The sequence below is a fragment of the Triticum urartu genome, chromosome 5A (assembly GCF_056163025.1).
Source record: "Triticum urartu cultivar PI428250 chromosome 5A, HENAU_Tu73, whole genome shotgun sequence".
NCBI classification, from domain to species: Eukaryota; Viridiplantae; Streptophyta; class Magnoliopsida; order Poales; family Poaceae; genus Triticum; species Triticum urartu.
In genome coordinates, this window is record NC_141877.1 from 37,932,724 (window position 1) to 37,952,939 (window position 20,216).

The 20,216-nt window shown below is 43.4% G+C and overlaps 1 protein-coding gene across 1 annotated transcript; it reads left to right on the plus strand.

Annotated features, from left to right (window-relative positions):
- Positions 1 to 2,629: 2,629 nt before the first annotated feature.
- Positions 2,630 to 3,945, plus strand: LOC147967807 (uncharacterized). The gene is made up of 3 exons (XM_087522554.1): positions 2,630 to 2,734; positions 2,833 to 3,297; positions 3,682 to 3,945. The coding sequence occupies exons 1-3, from the start codon at positions 2,630 to 2,632 to the stop codon at positions 3,943 to 3,945; spliced, it is 834 nt and encodes a 277-aa protein (XP_087378680.1).
- The last annotated feature ends 16,271 nt before the right edge of the window (positions 3,946 to 20,216 follow it).

The window sequence follows — 20,216 nt, forward strand, 5'->3', positions numbered from 1 at the left end:
CTGTGCCTGCTGTCCATGCTGTAGTCCACGTCGTCGTCATCCTCCTGTGAATTAGTGAATTAGTACACATAGAAGAACTCAGCTAATCTATTATGGTACATTGACTTTAATTACAATGTTTTGAAAGTACACATGTGTAACATGGCAACTATCTATTTGCTAGAAACAAGGCGTATGTGCACATACATAATTGAGCCAAAGAAACTGACATGCATAAATATGGACGGTGGAATAGTTGCATTTATAGATTAGTGCACAAGTAGTACATAACTAACACATGAAAGACTTCATGAAGTGGCTTGGTTTAATGATATTTGATACTTGCTACAGGTGTAATTCTTCTTGGAATCAAAAAAATGGCTTCATTATACTCCTCCATGCTTCACACAAGGGGGGTTTGTTCTATCTACTGGAATGAAGAAACCATTATTCTTTCTGACAGTGGCAATACTGCTTCTCCAACATTGTTAGACCCTGATAAGTTTCAGAAGGAAATTGGTAAAGAAGCTATGGGGTGTCTCACTGCTCATATTGATGAGAGATGTGGCTGTGATCATCTAGATAACATACTGTGGAAAATTGGCTAGATGAAATGTTTTGATTTTTTGGTATCCAGTGGATATGTACTGTCAGCCCATAATTATTAAGGGAGCGATCACTTCCTTTGCAAAATGGAAAGCTGTATAGAATTTGCAAATGGATCATCTATGAACATGTGTGCAAACTAATCATATATGAACATGTGTGCAAATTAATTCATCTACATAAACTAAAATGAATCAGGAACTACAGCATTTTGTCACTGTCCTTGGGAAGCCAATGGAGAATCCTGCCATATATCCATTATTTAACCCACTTTTTCATTAATGTATCCCTGCCATGAACATTTTCTTGTATTTGGGTTCATTACCCCACTTCTTTCATTAATGTATCTCTTGTGAAACTTATGCTCATCTAGTTAACAAGACAAACCCCAATGCCATGAAAAGAAAACCCAGAGTATCTGCCGGAATCAGAATGTGAATCAGATTTAAAAATCCACATCCAACATGAAGATCTATGCTAGATCCCTACAATCCTACATACGTAGAACTAGCACGCCCAAGTGAAATTGATGCTCATCTAGTTTACAAGAAAAACCCCAATGTCATGAAAAAAACAGAGCAAAAAACAGAGTACTACCTCAGATAGCTCGTCGATGGCATCCTCGTCGAAGTCGCTGCCCTTCCTGCTATCTAGGTCGAACTCCTTTATGGCGTTCTCCTCCATGAGCTCTTCGATTTCGTCATGCACCTTCCGCTTACGCCTTCTCATCTCCTCCTCCTCCAGATCTTCCCCGACCTTGTGCTCGCCGACGGGTGCCTCGATGGCTGCGATGGCAGCGGGAGCAGGCACAACGGTCACTGCACCGCCAGCTTCCGCCACTACGGCGGACTCAGCCGCTGCACCCACGGCTACAGCCACGGCAGTAGACTGCTGTGCTCCGATGGTTGCCTCCGGCTCGTCCGCCGCATCTTCACGCCCGCGCTTCATCGTTGGTCTAAGACAGGAGGAGGGAGGCGTAGGAAGGGAGGAGGGTGGTGAGGAAGGAGGAGAGGGTGGTGAGGTGGTGACGAAGGAAGAGAGGGTGGGGAGAGGACGAGGGTTTTCTACCCGATTTGGGGAAGAAATGCACTGCTCCTGCCTCTTGGAGTTACCGAGAAGCCGCGGGTGCCGATTTGACTTGACACACCCGCCCGGCCGTCCCCATTCCACGTGGGGACGTGGCGGTCGTGCACCTCCTGCGGTTTGCCATCAATTGCTATTGGTCTCACAAGTGGGCCCCCTTGTCATCCACACAACCGAGCCACCACATGTACCACATTTTTCTTTCTCCCCGTCTCGACCACTCCACATTTTTCTTTCTCCCCTTCTCGACTAGCGCCGCCGCCGTCGCCGCCATCTCTCGACGACCCCTCTCTTCGCTGCCGGTGCGCGGCCGCCGCCAACTCCGGCAAGTACGTGAGATCTCCCCTCTTCTTCCCTTCCCCAACCGCGTCTCCCTACGGAGGCGGATTTGAGCCGATTGGTTTGGACTGAAACTTAGTTTTTGGATTGGATCTTGATTTGGTTTCTATGGTTTGATACCAAATCAATCAATTAGTTTGAGCCACCACTACCACCTACTACTGCTTCAAATCCAAGAGCCGCTGTTGCTGGCCGGAGCTCGTCGCCTCTCTCGAGCTTTGACGCCATGTCTGATCTAGATTCATGACGTGCCCTCGCGTATGGCTTTGTCCATGGTTTGAACCTTTGGATTCAATCCAAAAGTTGAAAACGGTTTGGACTGGGTTGGATGACGAGCATGTATAGTTCGGTTTGGTCTAGATTCTAAATGAAAATATCTGGATTGGTTTGGTTTTGATGTGTGCTGTGGATCGGACTGGTTTTAGTTTGGATGCCGAACTATTCCCAGGTTTAGATGAGACGGGCATTGCCATTGTCATTGGCATTGCTTTATTACGTAGATGATAGAAAATAGATTGATTGGCCATTGCCAGTATAGGTTATCACTATGATTTATTATATGAAAGATCTTTGTATTGTACTATGTACAATTCAACTTAGAGTTCAACACGTTCTGTGTAGAATGGAGGAAGCACAATGTGGACGCTGCAACTCACGGTGCCGGACCAGCCTTTCTACTGCCACGCTGTTCGGCATCTACTTCCAGCCTTCTTTTGTTTTTGCAGCGGTAACAATTTATATGAACCTTCTGACAGTACATTCTTTTTGTTTTTTTGCTATTTCCACTAATGTATTGTGTCTGTTATTTGTTTTTATCTTACATAGATCGTACCATGCAATGTGAGATTAGCATTCAATGAGCTCGTCGCAGACACCGTGACCTTCGATGCTCTTGGGGGCCCATACACTATGCAGGTCGAGAAGGGGCGAAAGATAACCCAGATAGGAGGAGATGATTGGGATCGTTTCATCGCCCGCAACCGTCTTAGTGGGGGTGAATTGATCAGCTTCTCCTTCAGAAAAGATAGGCCTAGGATTTCTGTTATCTATCTAAATTTGATTCCGGATAGTGAGGATGAAGTTCATGAGGAGGAAGATGGTGCTGAGTCAGATGATGACGATTCTAATGATGATGAGAACCCACTTGTTGAATACCTGTATGCCCAAGGACTCAGACTGGGCGACGAGGAAATCGGCAACCTCTGGGACATGCTTCCGCTACGTGAAGACTACCTAGGGAAGCCATTCGTGACCCGCCTCACAAGGACGAATGTTAAACGGCATATCATGGTATGTTACTTAGTGTGGTAATTACATGATATACATGCTTAGTTAGTGTAGTAGTTCATATGATATGCATGTTGTAGTACTGTGATGAGAGGCCTAGTTTAGAATTCATTTAGTGAAGAATTTTATGACATGCATGTAGTGTAGTAATATGCGATGATATGCTTAGTGTACGCAGTAATCTAATGATATGCCTAATTACTGTAGTAATTTGATGCTTGGCGTATAGTGTACTGATGTGATGATATATATGCTCAGTGTTGAATCCAATGATATATGTGTCTTCAAGTGTATGCTTTGTTGATAATTGCACGTGACATGATCATATATCATGTCAACTGTTTTGCTATTTCCACTAATGTATATGATCATGTCAACTGTTTTCAGAAATTACCTAAGAGGTTACTTGATAGCTGTGGCATCGACCAGGACGAAGAAAGCATGGCTGCTGGACTACGCCTTACCAGAACGGGCTCCATCACCAGCTGTGCCTATGCAGTGGACACGGACGGTCGCACTGTCTTGAGCAGGGCAGGGTGGAAAAAGTTCCTTCGTGCCAAGAATCTTCGGGTAGGACAGGCCATCCTACTCACTGTTGCGAACACCCGTCGCCATGACTTGAGGATGATGATCACCATCCACCTCATTTAGAACTGCGGTGGGCCATGTATCAATCTGAAATGAACTTGTTATGTTAGCTCTTGTTTGCGAGTACTTGTCGTGTATTACCGTACCTATATCTACTCATATCTAGGTACTATTGCTTGTGATGGATTGCAACTATTATTAACTGGTACCTAATGCTCTACTAGCTATGATTATTCCACTGTGTGATGTTTTATAGGCTGTAGTGTGACATGGTAACTGTTATATATGGTAGAGGCTTGTCTCTAAGACCTTGTACAATGCAAGGTGCTTAGGGATGTGCTTCCACTGTGTGATGTTTTGTACGTGCCAGGTTGTAGTATGAAATGCTAACTGTTCTATATGGTAGTGGCTGGTCTCTAATTGGACCGACATGTTGAACTAGTATCAATGGTAGAGGCGTTTCGTTATGCGCCACATCCAACAGTTCACATAATTAATTATCCAAAGATTAAGGTATGAAACCCTTGGTCATACATAGCAACATTTCGTTTCTACAAATTAAGGTACTTCCACATTCAAACTAACTAATACTACAAATTCAAAGGAACTACTTAATACATTAACAGCACATAGGGAAGTAGCACTGGTCCAATGGCTTGAGAAATGACGAACAAAAACTGAAAGAAGAAGGATCAGCCAGTAGCAGCACCATCAGCCTCCCAGCCTCACAACTTCAGCCACCCTGGTGAACTCCAGGTTTTTTCCTGCAAAACACACATGTGATGTTGGAGGCAAGAAAATAAATATGCCAGGGGTCTTGTCATGCCATCTAATCGCATGGAATGCTAGTACAAATGATGGAGAACAAAACATCCAACATGAGCAAATTCATAGGAGTTCTAGATCCATGGATACCATCAAGAAAAAATGCTCAGTTTTAATTCAGACACAAGACTAGGTGAAAACATGCATATTTCATATCAGCAACATTGATATGGCATCTTTGCAAGCTTGGGTCAGTGACTTGTCTTGTGTTTCATGGCATGACAATAATTTTAACAATAAATAGACATGAAATTGACCCAAACTCATGTACAAAGTTAGGCCATATGATGCATGGATTAATTCACACATAAAATGACAAAATGCCAACTTTGTATAGAATTTGCAGTACTGAAATATTTCAGTGTGTACCGGTGTGTACTGAAACTGCAGTAGTGAAATAATTCAGTGTGCATCGGTGTGTACTGAAATTGTAGTAACGAAATATTTCAGTGCCTACCGATGTGTACCGAAATATTTCAGTGTCTACCACTACAACATTACAAATTTTGCCTAGGGCAGTACCGAAATATTTCAATGCCTACCGGTGTGTACCGAAATATTTCAGTGTCCACCACTACAACATTACAAATTTTGCCTAGGGCAGTAACGAAATATTTCAGTGCCTACCGGTGTGTACCGAAATATTTCAGTGTCCACCACTACAACATTACAAATTTTGCCTAGGGCAGTAACGAAATATTTCAGTGCCTACCGGTGTGTACCGAAATATTTCAGTGTCTACCACTACAACATTACTAATTTTTCCTAGGGTTCATATGATGCCTAGGGTTCACATACATCATAATCCATCCTCCAAATCCATGTACTCAAATGTTCATGCAATTCATTGAGATTAAAATGCCATCTAGCCTTCCCTCTCTGAACTATTATGATCAGTATCACCACGATGTAAGCACGAGCAGTAGAAAGATGAGGAGTGGGGAAGCTTACTCTAAACATAGCTACCGCCGCCGTTCAGACGAGGAGAGCGGCGAGGGAAGCGTGGAGAACGGCGGGGAAGCGAGGTCGCGACCATTGTCCTCCTCATCTTGCGCTTCGAAGTCTCCGGTGACTCGGTTGGAGGCTGCAGAATCTGCAACGGCACCTCGTGCACGGTGGGTTCCTGATCAAGTGGATGCTCTACCCTGGATCTGAACGCCCACCACCTCCGCCTGGTCCACTCGCTGGACGAATTGGCCTGCTCCATCGCCCAGAGGAGGATCTCGATCTTCTGAATCGGTTGCGCGGGCTGGGGGAAAAGCTTTGCCCTCTCCTTCTTCGTCAAATTCTTGAGAGTGGCCATTGCCGTACAGCTCATCTGCCTTGTGTTGTCAAACCAAGAACGGATCTCCCTCAACCTGGCCAACTTGACCTGGTCGCCGCCGGCGATCTGCACGAAGTCGGTGTTCTTGCCGCCGGCCATCAGCTCGATCTGCCGTGGAAGAGGGGGTGGGGGTGGGTGGGGGGGGGTTGCCTGAGTGGAGCGAAGTTGCAGCGGCAAGAAGGAGGAGATGACTGCGGTGGACATGGAGGAGAGGGAGGAGATAGCCGCCGATGAGTAATTATGGAATGTGTAGCACCATGGCGGCGGTTATTCATTCGACGAGAGGGGCGGCGCGTGCAAATTTTCCTAGGACTAAACTGCCCCTAGATTAAAACGCGTCCCCACCTTGTCACGAGTACCGGCCCCACTCGTTTTAGTACTTTCGCGTACTTTTATCGGAGTACTACCCAGTACTTCGTATTTGTCTGCCGTTAGATCGACATCAACGAACGGTTCTAAAAAAGCCCAACCACTCTAAAACTTGTATAAATATATACCTACCACTACATATATGAAAAAAAATACTTTGACTCATCATCCCTTCACAATGAGTATTCAGAACTATGGCCCAGAATTGAGCCACTTGTTCATGATCAAAGGTACATGGTTGTACCCTAGTTCCACATGTATCGCACATGTCAGTCATTTGATCCTTTAAGTACTCTTGAGGTTTTGTGTTATAAACACACTAATTGACTGAATAGCTCTCTCTTTCTAAGAGATGATCTCTAATTTACATCTATTTATAGAGTAGGATACTGAGTTCGTGCATTGATAGAAAAAAGTTAATGTTAATTTTGTTTTGTCGTAAAATTCTAATGGACAAGAATAGTTCAAGGGGTCAATCAAAGACCTGTTTTTTGGTTCAACACGTACATAGGGCACTAAATTTTCATCCATGCTAGGGCTGGACCAAAAGATCATATCTCGCGAGCATAACCAGCGCTCGATAGTTCGGCTCATTTAGCTCGTGGCTCACTTCTTAATGAACATAGCCAATCATCGATTTCAGCTTGTTAAGCTTAACGAGTTTGACGAACAAGCTAACGAGTTTCATGAGTAGCTCGTTAAGCTCATTAGTAACAACACAACATATATTTTCATCTTACGTGACAATTTTTTTACAGCAGCTCAACCCATCTATTCAATCTGATCTATATAAGAGGCAACATACTAGTACATTTTCTTTTGTAGTCACCATCTTTCTTCTTGAAAACCACATCTACACACTTATCATGTAGACCATAACACATCAGAATCTGTTAATGAGCTTTCGCGAGCGCTCACTACCTGCACGAGCTTAACGAACCTAGCCGAGTAGGGTTTTCTGCTTGTTAAACTTAACGAGCTTAACGAGCTAAGCCTTAACAAGCACCTGCGTAACGAGCATGAGCTTAACGAGCTGAGCAGCTCACTAATCCACTCCTAATCCATGCCACCAAAATTGTGCAAACGCTTCCACGCCAGCAATGGCTGCCGTAAAAATTTATTTTGGCCCAAAAAAACTTTTAGCAGCGTGTGGGCTACAGCAAACGCGTCCAATATATTGACAACTTAGCAGCATTCCGGACGGACAGTGAGCGCTGCTAACGCTGTAGCAAACCTGCAGCGCGTATACGGTGGACACCCCCGATAGCACAAAGCGCAAAGCGCTTAGCGCGTATACGGTGGACACACAGCTGGTGAACGCTGCTAACGTGCTGCATGCTGGTCACTAGCCGCGTTCGGTGGGCACGGTGCTAATGGTTTGCTACCAACGGCGCTGTACTAGCGGCGCTCGGGTCGGACGCTGTTATAGGGCAATGTTGAATGCCAATAATTAGATGTTTCCCTATTAGTGATGTTAGCTCATATTTGAGAACACTTTTTTACAATATTTTTAATATTTCAAATTTGTTAATTTTCCTAGTAACTATGTCACAAATGTTGACACAATGCGAATGTTTTACATTTTTAAATTTAATTTCAGTTTTGTATGGTGTTTCAAAATGTGGTCAAAATTGCCGGCATGACCGTCTGTAGCTATGGGTGGGATCTTGCCAAACTTTTGGTGGATCAGTAATGAAATAGATACTTGTGTTCCTAAATACATTTTTTGAAAACAAATCATGAGCAAACTATGAGGCAATTGTAGTTCAAACTATGAGGAATCAACAGAAATTTGTCACTTTGACAAGAGGTGGATGGAAAGCTTATGACACGCAATCATTTGGTCAATTGTAAATTAAATATGGTAATATTTTTGAAAATTGATGTGGTCATTTTGCAACAAATATTTGGTAGGTTCTTCACAAAAAACCTGTTTTTCACACTCGGGAAATGGAAAATGATTTTTTTGTGCAAACAAAAATGAAAACTCTTTATGGCAACATCATTTGTCATTCGGAGATGCACCCTTGTGCACAGTATGATATCATTTGAACAAATTATACCATGAATGTGGCTACAACATTGTTCCTTTGGCTTGAACGCCATAAATCTTCATACATGATTGCACATTTTGAACGAAACATGCCCTAGAGGCAATAATAAAGTTGTTATTTATATTTCCTTATATCATGATAAATGTTTATTATTCATGCTAGAATTGTATTAACCGAAAACTTAGTACATGTGTGAATACATAGACAAACAAAGTGTCCCTAGTATGCATCTACTAGACTAGCTCGTTAATCAAAGATGGTTAAGTTTCCTAGCCATAGACATGTGTTGTCATTTGATGAACGGGATCACATCATTAGAGAATGATGTGATGGACAAGACCCATACGTTAGCTTAGCACTATGAACATTTAGTTTATTACTATTGCTTTCATTATGACTTATACATATTCCTATGACTATGAGATTATGCAACTCCCGAATACCGGAGGAACACTTAGTGTGCTATCAAACGTCACAACGTAACTGGGTGATTATAAAGATGCTCTACAGGTGTCTCCGATGGTATTTGTTGAGTTGGCATAGATCAAGATTAGGATTTGTCACTCCGATTGTTGAAGAGGTATCTCTGGGCCCTCTCGGTAATGCACATCACTATAAGACTTGCAAGCAATGTGAGTAATGAGTTAGTTGCGGGATGATGCATTACGGAACAAGTAAAGAGACTTGCCGGTAACGAGATTGAACTAAGTATGGTGATACCGACGATCGAATCTCGGGCAAGTAACATACGATGACAAAGGGAACAACGTATGTTGCTATGCGGTTTGACTGATAAAGATCTTCGTAGAATATGTAGGAGCCAATATGAGCATCCAGGTTCCGCTATTGGTTATTGACCGGAGATGTGTCTCGGTCATGTCTACATTGTTCTCGAACCCGTAGGGTCCGCACGCTTAACGTTCGATGACGATTTGTATTATGAGTTATGTGATTTGATGTACCGAAGGTTGTTCGGAGTCCCGGATGAGATCACAGACATGACGAGGAGTCTCAAAATGGTCAAAACGTAAAGATCGATATATTGGAAGGCTATATGCGGACATCGGAAAGGTTCCGAGTGATTCGGGTATTTTTCGGAGTACCGGGGAGTTACAGGAATTCACCGGAGAAAGTAGCGGGCCTTAATGGGCCATACGGGAAAGGAGAGAAGGGCCTCAAGGGATGGCCGCGCGCCCCCCATGGGCTGGTCCGAATTGCACTAGGAAGGGGGCGGCGCCCCCCTCTTTCCTTCTCCCTCTCCTCTCCTTCCTTCTTCTCCTACATGGACTAGGAAAGGGGGAAACCTACTCCTACTAGGAGTAGGAATCCCCCCTTTGGGCGCGCCCCTTGAGGCCGGCCCTCCTCCTCCCCTCCTTTATATACGAGGGAGAGGGGCACCCCATAGACACACAAGTTGATTGTTTAGCCATGTGCGGTGCCCCCCTCCATAGATTTCCACCTCGGTCATATCGTTGTAGTGCTTAGGCGAAGCCCTGCGTCGGTAACTTCATCATCACCATCATCATGCTGTCGTGCTGACGAAGCTCTCCCTCGGCCTCAACTGGATCAAGAGTACGAGGGGCATCACCGAGCTAAACGTGTGCAGATCGCGGAGGTGCCGTACATTCGGTACTTGATCGATTGGATCGCGAAGACGTTCAACTATATCAACCGCGTTTCATAACGCTTCCGCTTTTGGTCTACGAGGGTACGTAGACATACTCTCCCCCTCTAGTTGCTATGCATCACCTAGATGGATCTTGCGTGTGTAGGAAAACTTTGAAATTACTGCATTCCCCAACACATTTGTGAGAACACTTTTTAAACATATTTGCTTTAGTTCAAGTTGGTTATTTTTCTTGGAAACTAGGTGACATATAATGACACAATGTGAAGGTTTTCCATTTTTTTATTTATTATTTATTTCTTATGACGGTTTCAAAATGTGGTCAAAATTGACGGTATGACTATTCATAGATAAGGGTTGAATCTTACGAAACTCTCGGTTGATGTCTGATGAACTAGCTACTTATGTACCTAAAAATATTTTTTCAAAAAATCATGAACAAACTATCTAGGACATGTAGTTTAAATTTGACCCGCTTCTAGCTGAATCGACAAAAAATTGCGGTTTTGATGAGAGGTGGATGGAAACCTTTGGACACATATCCCTTTGATTATTTGTACATAAATATGGTCTAATATTTTTTTCAATGAACTGGTGCCATTTTGCAACAAATATTTCATAGGGTTCTTCACAAAAAACCCATTTATGGCACTCCAAATATAGAAAATGATTTTTTGCATAGAACTCAAAACTCCCTTCAGTAAGATTGTTTCTCATTCAAAGGTGCACACTGTTGGTAAAAGTAGTAGAAAACAAAAAAAAATCGCCCTACGATCAAAGAAGAACACTATAAAGATGCAATAAATGGTTTAGATTAGATCGTTACCGACTCCGATTTGCAGCGGAAGAAGATGAATCGGTGTAGATCGTACTTGGTCTCCCTCGAACCATAGATGAACGATCCCTCAAACTGTCCAGGAATAGTCCCTCAAACGGAAGATCGAAAGCACAACCTCTCCCTAGATTGCAAGCGTACGGTCTTCACGATCTGACAGTGTTTTGCCGTCCAGAGCTAATCATCGCCGAAGAACTAGAGGGAGGAGATTTGAACCATACTGGCCTTATAATTATGAGGATTAGAGGATCTAGGTCTAGTTCTAACTGGATCAACTAGAACTAGAGGAGGCTCCAAAACTTGTGTATCCAAAAGTGCGAAATCCTCTAGTATATATAGGTTGGACGAGGGGAAGGGGGATGATACGTCTCCAATGTATCTATATTTTTTTATTATTTCATGCCATTATATTACCTATATGCTTTATATGCATTTATATGCTATTTTATATCATTTTTTGGACTAACCTATTAACCCAGTGCCCAGTGCCAGTTTCTGTATTTTTGCTTGTTTTTTGGATTTTCAGAAAACTAGTACCAAACAAAGCCCAAACACGATGAAACTTTACGGTGATTTTTTCAGGACAGAAAGGGACCCTAGAAGGTTCGGGAGGAGGCCAAAAGACTTACGGGAGAGCCACGCGCTCACAGGGCAGGCCTCGTGAACTCATGACTCCCATGCAACTTCGTTTGACCTGATTCCACCTCTATCCCAAACCAACAGAGAGCCAACCGGAACACTTTTTCCGCCGCATCAAGCCTCTGTTCTTTCGTGATCCCATCTGGAGGCCTTTTATGTACTCTGCCGGAAGGGGACTCAATCATGGAGTGCTTCTACATCATCCTTGCCGTCTTCCGATGATGCATGAGTAGTTCACCACAGACCTATGGGTCCATAGCTAGTATCTAGATGACTTCTTCTCTCTCTTTGATCTTAATACAATGTTGTCCTCGATCTTGTTGGAGTTCTATTCGACGTAATCTTATTTTGTGATGTCTTTGTTGGGATCCAATGAATTGTAGGTTTATGATCAAATTATCACTAAAAGTAATTGAGTCTTTTTCTGAACTTTATTATGCATGATTGTTATAGTTTTGTATTTCTCTCCGATCTATCCGTTTGGTTTGGCCAACTAGATTGATTTATCTTCAGGGGAGAGGTGCTTTGTGATGGGGTCAATCTTGCGGTGTCCTCACCCAGTGACAAAAGGGGTAGCGAGACACACATTGTATTGTTTCCATTTAGGGTAAAATGACGGGGTTTATTCATATTTATTGGGTTTACTTTATCTACATCATGTCATCTTCCTTAAAGTGTTAGTCTGTTTGTCATGACCTTAATACCATAGATATTTGATGGATAGCGGTCAATTGCTGGTGTAATAGTAGTAGATTCAGGCAAGAGACAGTGTACTTGCCTATATACATGATCATTACCATGAATACGTCATAACTATGAGTTTTTCTATCTATTTCCCAACAATAATTTGTTTACTCAGAGTATGCTATTGTTTCGAGAGAGAAGCCTCTAGTGAAAACTATGGCCCCGGGTCTACTTTAATCATATCACTAAAACCAAAAATACCTTGCTACAATTTATTTATTATTTATTTTGTTTTGTAATTTATCTATCTACCTATACAAGATTTAATCCTTGCAAGTAACGAGTTCAAGGAGATTGACAACCCTCTTGCCCGCGGTGGGTGCAAGTATTTGCTTTTGTGTGTGCAGGTGTTGTTCACTAGGGTTTGTTTGATTCTCCTATTGGTTCGATAACCTTTGTTCTCACTGAGGGAAATACTTATCTCTATTGTACTGCTTCACCCTTCATCTTCGGGGACCATGTTTGATGTAGTTACATATCTAGGTTGGTTGATCTTTGATCATAAATATATACTTGCATGTGTGGCGCATTCACATTCAATCTCTTGTAAATGTGTGTATGTGTAGATCAGCGCGCGCGCGCGCACACACACACAAAGAGATACAATGCCTACTGTGCAAGCTATAGGAATCTGGGGCTCTATGTCGGCAATAATACATGGAGCTTGGGCGGGCATGTTTGAACTCTTTGGCGACCCCCTAAAGGCTGAAGCTATAGCCTGATCTGAAGCACTTCATTTTTCTAGAAATATTGGCATCGGGTGGGTGATGCTCTATGCTGATGCCAGCTACTTGATGATGCCCGGCTCATGAGATGGAAACATCATTGTGTATACAAGCATGCATGTTTTGTGTGTCTGGAAGGAAGAGCTAGAAAACTTTGAGGAATTGACTAAAACTTGGATCCAACTAAGAAGTTGCTACCTAAATGGTGTGAATAGTCTATCCTAGATCAAATGGTGTCTGCTTTTGATCTACTTCTTGATGTGCATTGGCAGAAAATGTTCCAATGTCTCTTTGAGGTGATTAGAGTTAAAATGAGGTGTAGAGTTCAAATTCAAATATCTGTAGAGGTCCATATCCCCCAAAATGATAACATGGGGATATAGGAGTATTGATGTTGTTACAGACGATGCTAATGACTAGGATAGGAATGGTGGAAGTGGCGGAGGTGGTGGGAGTGGTGGAGGTAGTAGGAACAATAGAAATCTGCTTTTGAAATCTAAAAGAGGATGGATATGGTGGAGGCAGATGGATGTCAAAACTGCTTTCCTAAATGGAAATATAAAAGAGGATGTATACATGATACAACCAGAAGGTTTTGTTGATCCAAAGGATGTCAGAAAGGTATGCAAGCTTCAAAGGTCAATCTATGGTTTGAAGTAAGCATCAACGAGCTGGAATCAATGTTTTGATGAAGTTGTAAAAGAGTTTGGATTCATTAAAAATGATGAAGAAGCTTGTGTATACAAGAAGTTTAGTGGGAGCTTTGTAGCATTTCTAATATTATACGTAGATGACATATTATTGATTGGGAATGATACTAAGTATCTTGGTACAATAAAAGACTATTTGAAGGTGTGTTTTCAATGAAAGATTTAGGTGAAGCTGCATATACATTGGGCATAAAGATCTATAGAGATAAATCAAGACGTCTAATAGCACTAAGCCAAAGCACGTACATTGACAAGGTTTTAAAGAGGTTTAAAATGGAGAATGCAAAGAAAGGATTTCTCCCAATGTTACGTGGTGTAACACTTAGCAAAAATCAATGTCCAAAGACAGTTGATGAGCGAGTGCAAATGAGTGGAGTACCATATGCCTATGCTATTGGCTCCATTATGTATGCTATGATTTGTACAAGACCAGATGTTTCTTATGCACTAATTGTTAGTAGAAGATACCAGAGTGATCCAGGAGTGGCTCACTAGACAACAGTAAAAAATATTCTTAAGTACCTTAGAAGAACAAAGGATATGCTCCTTGTTTATGGAGGAGATGAAGAACTCGTTGTAAATGGTTACACTGATGCTAGCTTCATGACAGATATAGATGACTATAAATCTCAATCAGGTTATGTTTTTACACTTAATGGTGGTACGGTTGTTTGCAAGAGTTTCAAACAGAACACTATTGCGGATTCCACGACAGAAGCAGAGTATATTGCAACTTTGGAAGCTTCAAAGGAGGCGTTCTGGATCAAGATGAAATTGGTGTTGTCCCAAGTGTGATGAATCCGATGCCTCTCTACTTTGATAATAGTGGTGCCCTTGCTCAAGCAAAGGAACCAAGATCACACATGAAGACCAGACACATTGTCCGACAATTTGTTGAGGAAGGTTATGTGAAGATTATCAAGATTCACACGGATTTGAATGTGTCAGACCCGATAACGAAGGCTCTACCACGAGCAAAGCATGAGCAACACCAGATATCTATAGGTGTTAAAGAGACTATGTAAACTAGATTATTGACTCTAGTGCAAGTGGGGACTGTTGGAAATATGCCCTAGAGGCAATAATATTTGTATTATTATATTTCCATATTCATAATTAAGAGTTTATATTCTATTCTATAACTGCTATGATCCTGAAATATGCGATTCAGTGGAAAAGTCATATGCAGGTGTGGAATGATAAATGGTAAACGAAAGGTTCCTGGTCTCGCCTCTAAGACTAGCTCAAGTGTTGCTGGTGATCACATTTTTTGGATCTTAGGATATCGTTAAGTGTAATGATGATCCTAAAACACATTGAGATTATAAGATTGGAAGAACAATCATATTGAATCGACCCAAACTTGTTTGTTGTGAACTGGATTAATATCGTCTTTATTCAATTGTAATAACATGGAGTGTTAACATGTGATATTACTCCTTAGACCATGGGAGTATTGCGGTCACTTCTTACCGTATGATAAGCGTTGGGGTTGCTCAAATGTCACCTGTAACATGGTGATCATAAGGACAACTTACAGGTTCATTGGAAAGTTTGACAAGTGACCGGATAGCTCGAGAGTGGGATTTACTCCTCTAACGATGGAGAGATATTCTTAGGACCCTCTTGATGTGACGGCATCAATCATCGTTTGGCTAGACACACATGACTTAGTCATGGGGATCACAAAATACAATAACGAGAAAAAAGAATAAAACCGATAACGATGATTTCAGTATAGTGAGCATGGTGATGACTCATGAGGATACCGATGCATCCCATATTTTGTAAAATATCATGAAGAAAAGGGAACAATGCATGATAACCAAACGTTCACTCGAATATCATTCGTGTACTCACAGGGACCGATACGGACGTCCACGGTCCTGATGTCGGTCATTGGACGAATGGTTTCGCCCATGTCTGTGAGTCACCAAACCTACGGGGTCACAAGCTTAAGGCAATAACGATCTTTTGAGTGTTAGTAGGACAGGAGTCATGAGAATATATTTGTGGAATTATTTCATGAATATTCAAAATAGTTCTGAGAGGATCCAGAAGCGTTTCGGGGTCACTGGAAGGGTTTAGGTGAGTATTGGGTAATACCAGGTATTACCGATAAATAATATATAGGTGAATTTTTTTCTAGAGTTGTTAAAAATATATAAAATGGTGTAGAGGTATTTAAGACATTTTATATTTAATTTAAATATCAACGGGCCTTAAAAGGCCAAGAGGTGGAAGGAGTTATGGGCCACAAGGGCCCATAAGGAAGTTGCACCCCCCTTGCCATATAGGGGGCCCGACTCCTCCCCCTTGGACGGCGCCCCAAAGAGGGACTTTCCCTCCTTGGTGGTTGCCCTCTCCTCCTCTCCAACCTATATATGTAGGGTTTTTTGCTCTATTAGATACACAATTTTTGGAGCCTCCTCTAGTTCTTCTAGTTCTTGTTCTAGTTGGTTCTAGTTGACTAATCAGAGCTTGGCTAATCCTCTTGTCCTCATAGTTAGAAGCCCTGTGTGGTTCTAATCTCATCCCTTTAATTCTCCGGTGACAATTAGCTGTGGACGGCGAAGTGATGTCGTATCGTGAAGGTTGCATGCTTGCAACCAAGTAGAGTGGACGTGCTTTCGTTCTTCGGTTCGAGGGATTGTTTGGGGGCGGTACGAGGGACTCCAAGTACGATCTACATCAACATGTTCTTCTTCCGCTGCTACTCGGTGACGGTAATGATCGTGATCCCAACCTGTTATACATCTTCATATTGATCTTGGGTGATGGTAGGTGCGAATTTTTTAGTTTTCTACTATGTTTCCTAACAAAAAGTTACTCTCCTTGCTACGTAGTCTTACTTTGGTTAATAGTTGCTTGGTAAGCATACATATCTACATGTGGTCTTTTTTCAAATTCCCTAGGTGGGTTGTGAACCTAATTAATTCCCAACTTGCTAATTGTCTCTAGAATGATAGTGAAGGGGACCATAAGATTCATTTAGCTAATTGACCTCCAGTCTGCATGAGAAAATAGTATTTGTTTAATCTTCAGGACCTTAATATTTGCCTGTTAGGGTCTTGAGTCAAGATATATATTCAGAAAAGAGTCTTTGTGGAGGAAAGTGATAGATCACACGTATAACTCTAGGAGTCCAAACATACTTTGCTGCTATGATCCACATCTCTCATAGTTTTTAAAATGTATGATGTGGGCTATGAATATGTAGTTAAGTTTGGATATAAATGGCATGTAGGTGATGGTAAATCCATCAGGTTTTAAGAGGATACTTGGTTCGGAAACTCCCCTGGCAACATTCTGGGATATGTATTGAATTGTGAATGAGGAAAATAAAACTACGCATGAGTTATTGGACATGGTGACAAACTTAAGTGTACCTTTTGCAGAACTTTTCAGATGAGCTAATGGTTCAATGGTTTGAATTAAAAACTATAACTGAAAGTGTTTCTTTCATTGACTAGGAGGACTCTCTAATCTGGCAATATGAATCCAAGGGAGTGTACTCATATAGATCTCTTCATCCTATTCTGAATTTTAGGGGAATACAAGTTGCTTTTCTTCCTATTTGTGGAATTAAAAAAATCCACCTAGAGTTTAGAGATTTTTATGGCTATTATCTCAAAATAAAATCACGGCTTGTGATATCCTTTGGAGGGGAGGTTTGCAAAAACCTCATTTGCAAACAAATTGCTCCAGTCTATCATGGAGGGATGTGAAGCATATATTTTTTGGTGGATAGGTGATTTCACTTCTCTTGCTTCACCATGGTTGTGCAACAATTCTTTTTTCATTTAAATCAAGTTTCGTCTGCAGTTCTATGGGAACTGTGGAATACTAGAAATGCACTAGCGTCTAACAGTTGTTTCTAGATACTCCCTCCATAAACTAATATAAGAGCGTTTAGATCACTACTTTAATGATTTAAACGCTCTTATATTAATTTACAGAGAGAGTATATGTTAAACTAGTGTGGAGTCAGATAATATGTTATCGAGGGGATTGGATGACATTGCTGAAAGAACCACTAGCTGGAGAGACTACTTCTTTAAAAAAACTGAGATTCCCCTGGAGTTGGAACCAGGCTGATCAAGGGAATAGAAAGACACGCTATCTTAACCTTCGGATCATCTTCAGATTCTTCTCCAGTCTCACTGCCCGCATTGCTATCGTTGTGACTGTGCGTGGATGTTTAGTATCGTGATTAGATAGGAAATATAGGATAGAGTAGGAATTGTTTTAGCTTGTCTATACTTCAAGAAGATCATGTACTCCTATATACACCCACGAGGCTTGAGCAATACATCATCAATTCCACCAATCGCCCTCTCTATTTCTTCTATATGGTATCAACCTAACCTCGATCGAAAACCCTAGCCGCTGCCGCCGCTTCCGCACCGCGCCGCCCCTGGGGCGGTCGTTCTCCATGATCGCTACTGGGGGCCGCTCCCCTTGTACCTAAGGTTCGTCCGCCGGTCATATTGATCGGCTACCCTGGAGAGTCTTTTTCCCAATCCCTGATCCGGGTTTTTCTCTCTCATGCCGACCATCATGATGAACTCTTATATTTTGGTTTTCCGATCTATGATCTGTTTGCGTCGCCCGCCGCCGCCCATTGACCCTCTCGTGCCTATACTCCGACTTTGGCGTTGACTCCACCGGCCTCTTTTTCGACACGGCGCCCTCGCATGACACGCGACGACCTATGGCCGTAGTCCACGTGTCCGTTTGCCTGCCGCTCTGCATCGGTCATCGTCGCCATGATTGGATTGCGATCCTCAATCAACCTCCATCCTCCTCAGCTCCATCAGGACGTTGGGCCCTAGCGCTGCCACACACATGACGCGTTAGCCGATTGCGTTTGTGCTGGGCTGCTCCGCACCCTGTCCCGGCATGGGCCACACGCACACACTGACCGTTCGCGCGTCTCCTCGGGCATGACTCGGCCCCTTCATCACCAAGCGGCGTTCTCGACCTTACGCGCGATTGGATTGATTAGCTGCCCACCTGCGCGCGATTGGATTGATTAGCTGCCCACCTGCGCTCCGTCCCATCCACGCCGCGCGACCGACTTGGCCAATCGCTTGCGCGTGCCTTCACAGGTCTTGTGAAGATCGTCCCCGATTCCATTGCGCCTCTCCACAGACCGATCAATGGGTCGCCGCACTATGGTTCTCCCCGTGGATGCACTGATCCGCATGCTACCGCAGCATCGCCTCTTCGAGCCATAGCGTCGCAGCATGCAGTCCACTACATCGTCCCCGCACATCGACTTCTTCTATGTGGTATGTGCCATGCCGCCTCCCTAGGCGCGTGAATGCCAGTGTCTACCCATGGTGGTCGTCACACTGTCGGGTCTTCCTCGCCTACTTCGAGCACCGCCGCGCCGCTCATACCTGTGACCGATGTGGCCTCCCACGAGCTGTCTCTAGTTCCGCCGACTATATCACTATCCACCTCTTCGTCTTCGTCCAGCACCAGCTCATCGCCAGCGTGGCCGTCATCTTCCCCGACCACTTCATCTACTTCGACAACCACAGTCGACATCAGCACCTTCTACCCCACATCGACTGGCGCCGCAACCGTCATTGAGTCCTCCTCTGCTAGTCCCTCTGACATGGCGTACAACTCATGTAGGTCCTCTTCTATGCATGCCCGATGCTGGCAACACTGACACATGCCTTCGTCTACGACGTGTCCCTGGTGCGGCTCCTCATCAACATCGACTTCGTTCGTCTATGCATGCCTGGTGCTGGCAACACCTATGCGTGCCTTCGTCCACGGCGTGTCCCCAGGCTTGGCAAACCCGGCGTGACGCCTCGTCAACACCTTCTTCCTGGCGCAACACTGCGCCCATGACTAACTCGGCGCTCCTTGCGCCCGCGGCTTCATGGCAGCTACATCGACACTGGCCACCCCGACTCGCCATCGACCACGTCGTCCCTCGCATTGCTAGGTCGACCACGGCGTCCCTAGCATTGCTAGCTCGACCACGCCTACACTAACCTACGCTCTCGGCTACCTTGACAACAGCACAAAGGGCTCTCGCCTTGTTTGAGCAACCTCGTTTTGGTTTTCACTCCATCCATGACTTCCGTGACGCTTCAAGACTTACGACTGTAGGGGCGGGGGGGGGGGGGGGGGGGGACCTTCTGATTCTTCTTCAGTATTACCGTCTGCGTCGCTACCATTGTAACTGCGAGGAATGTTGAGTATCGTGATTAGATAGGAAATATAGGATAAACTTGGAATTATTCTAGCTTATCTTATACTCTAAGCAGACCATGTACTCCTATATATATGCCGATGAGGCTTGAGCAATACATCGTCAATTCCACCAATCTTTGCTCTCTATTTCTTCTACAGGAGAAACTCTAGCTTCTCCTTGTTGGGCGGCATCGCAAGCATGGAATTCTGGACGGAGCATCCGGATGAAATACATGTCATCAAGGGCCAGTTCTGGAAAAAGAAGT